We start from the raw sequence: 2543 nt of genomic DNA on the forward strand, positions 1-2543 counted from the left end.
TATGTGTTTGATTTACACGTCGTGATCTGCACCAGACTGAAATTCGTCAAATGCCTTCGAAATTTTGTTTGGACCTATCAGGCATACACACGTGCAACATAAAGGTCAGGTTATCATTTGGCTGTACGTCATTGATGTGTTCTCAGTGTCCTCAGACATATATGTACACGCATTAAGCACACGAGTGCAGTAGATTTACAGCTAACGGATACGTTATTGCGTTCGACTGTTAATATACTGCCTGCGATGAGAGGACCACATGTAGCTAGAAACCTGGCGTGGATAGTGTTTCCTACATATTCATCACTACGTGCCACTGACTGTGTGAGCAATCTGTGGCGCATCCATGCGTGTTACATAAACGTGTGTGATATATCAACGTATTCGTGTGCCATAGCCATGGCGGTGTATGTGTCTGTGTGTGGAGGGCGTGTTACATACACGCGTGTGATATATCAACGTATTCATGTGCCATGGCCATGTCAGTGGATGTGTCTGTGTGTGGAGGGCGTGTTACATAGACGTCTGTGATATATCAACGTATTCATGTGCCATGGCCATGTCAGTGGATGTGTCTGTGTGTGGAGGGCGTGTTACATAGACGTCTGTGATATATCAACGTATTCATGTGCCATGGCCATGTCAGTGGATGCGTCTGTGTATGGAGGCCTCCCCTGAGCGATGAAATCATTGCTGGACCAAAGTTTACGACAGCGCACGCGCTGGGAGTATGTGTATATGTGTATGGGAACGACAGTCACAGATGAATAGATGTATCTTGTATGTGCTGTTGGGGGGTTTTGAAGTACTACATCTAAGTCGCATGGTACGCAGAAACACAAACCTCCTGCTCAGTCATCAGTTGTCTTTTGATGCCTTACATCTGCAGTAGAAGGCACAGGGCCATATCTACACTCATATACATCCGTCATACATCTGCAGTAGAAGGCACAGGGCCATACCTACACTCATATACATCCGACTCAAACAACACCTGCTTGCTCGCCACAGGTGAACGAAATCGATGCCGAGGTGCACTATAACAACGATCCATTGCAGGAGATACGCCCAGATGTGCTGGAGCAGGGGCGCCCGTATCCCTCACGTGCGTACAGGCACTTCCACAAGGACTTCACAGCGTAAGTCTGCCTTATATGACACGCACATAGATTGCGTAGTTACGTGGAAAGTGTAGAGACCATGTATAACCACACGTAAACACTCTTACAAGGAATTCCAGCGTATGTCTGCTTTATAGTACACGCGCATTGAATGCTTAGTCAGGTGGGAAGTGTAGAGGCTATGTATAACCACACGTAAACACTCTTATAAGGATTTCACAGCGTATGTCTGCTTTATAGTACACGCGCATTGAATGCTTAGTTACATGGGAAGTGTAGAGGCCATGTGTAACCACCGTAGAAACTCTTACAAGGATTTCACAACGTATGTGTGCCTTATAGTACACGCGCATTGAATGCTTAGTTACGTGGGAATGTGTAGAGACCAGGTATAACCACACGGGAATACTCTCACAAAGACGTCACAGCGTAAGGTCGCCTCTGTGTTCTCCGTTCCTGTGTGCCTTTGTGCGTCGTTTGCTGTTGGTTGAAAGTATAGTTCTACTGTGTCTGCCATGCGTGTAAAGGGCCTGCTTACCACACACACATACCAGCACACTTGCATGCAACCTCAGTGTATGCATCTCTCCATAGCACACCTCTGTGGTGTATGGTTTCATGTGATAGTATGTCTCTGCTCTATCCACACACGCATACAAGCACACTTGCATGGTATCTCAGTGTATGCATCTCTCGGTAACACACCTCTGTGGTCTCTGATTTAATGTGATAGCATGCCTCTGCTCTCACCGGCATGTAGCAGTTAGCCTACATTCCCGTCGGATGTACCATACAGTCGCACTCTCACTATGCCGGACGGTGGGGCTTACCTTCCTTCTGTGTTGTCTCTTGTTGATACACTACTACGCTACTACGCTAAGGTCTTTCTGCACGAACAGTAGGACGCGCTGGGAAATGTCCGTGTGGGTAGTTACGTCCGCTCGTGTACATACACGCACATGCCTGTGCAGCATTTGACCATGGGCAAGCGCCAAGTAGACACGTGAAAGCACTCCCCCACGCTGAGACAAATTTATACATGGAATTCGACCTCTCATCTCTGTTCTTAGATTTTGTTGGGTTGGTGGTCTATCGGGATATTCGTGTGTATGGATAAAGCGTTGCACTGATACTTGATTACCTTTCCATGTGTCATGGGATGGTAGATAGATCAGAAGGCTGCTGTGCGTGAATACTTGTCTTGATCGTTGAGTGTGCTAGCGGAAGGGGTGGGGAATACGATGTTTTGTGCTGATACACACCCACCCACACACACACGCACGCACACACACACACACACAGACACAGACACACACACACACGACACAACGACACACGACACGACGACACACACAACACACGACACTACAACAACTACACACACTACTACTACACTAACTACTAACTACTAACGTACTACTA

The 2543-nt window shown here is 47.1% G+C and overlaps 1 protein-coding gene across 1 annotated transcript in view; it reads left to right on the forward strand.

The window, feature by feature from the left end:
* Positions 1–1011: 1011 nt before the first annotated feature.
* Positions 1012–2543, forward strand: part of SARC_12866 (hypothetical protein) — a gene marked incomplete at both ends in the record, with an annotated part of 3944 nt that continues 2412 nt past the window's right edge. The window contains one exon of the mRNA XM_014293019.1: positions 1012–1139. Within this exon, the coding sequence (XP_014148494.1) occupies positions 1012–1139 (128 nt within the window). The remainder of the gene's footprint in view (positions 1140–2543) is intronic.

Source organism: Sphaeroforma arctica, assembly GCF_001186125.1.
Source record: "Sphaeroforma arctica JP610 unplaced genomic scaffold supercont1.2663, whole genome shotgun sequence".
In the NCBI taxonomy this organism is placed as follows: Eukaryota; class Ichthyosporea; order Ichthyophonida; genus Sphaeroforma; species Sphaeroforma arctica.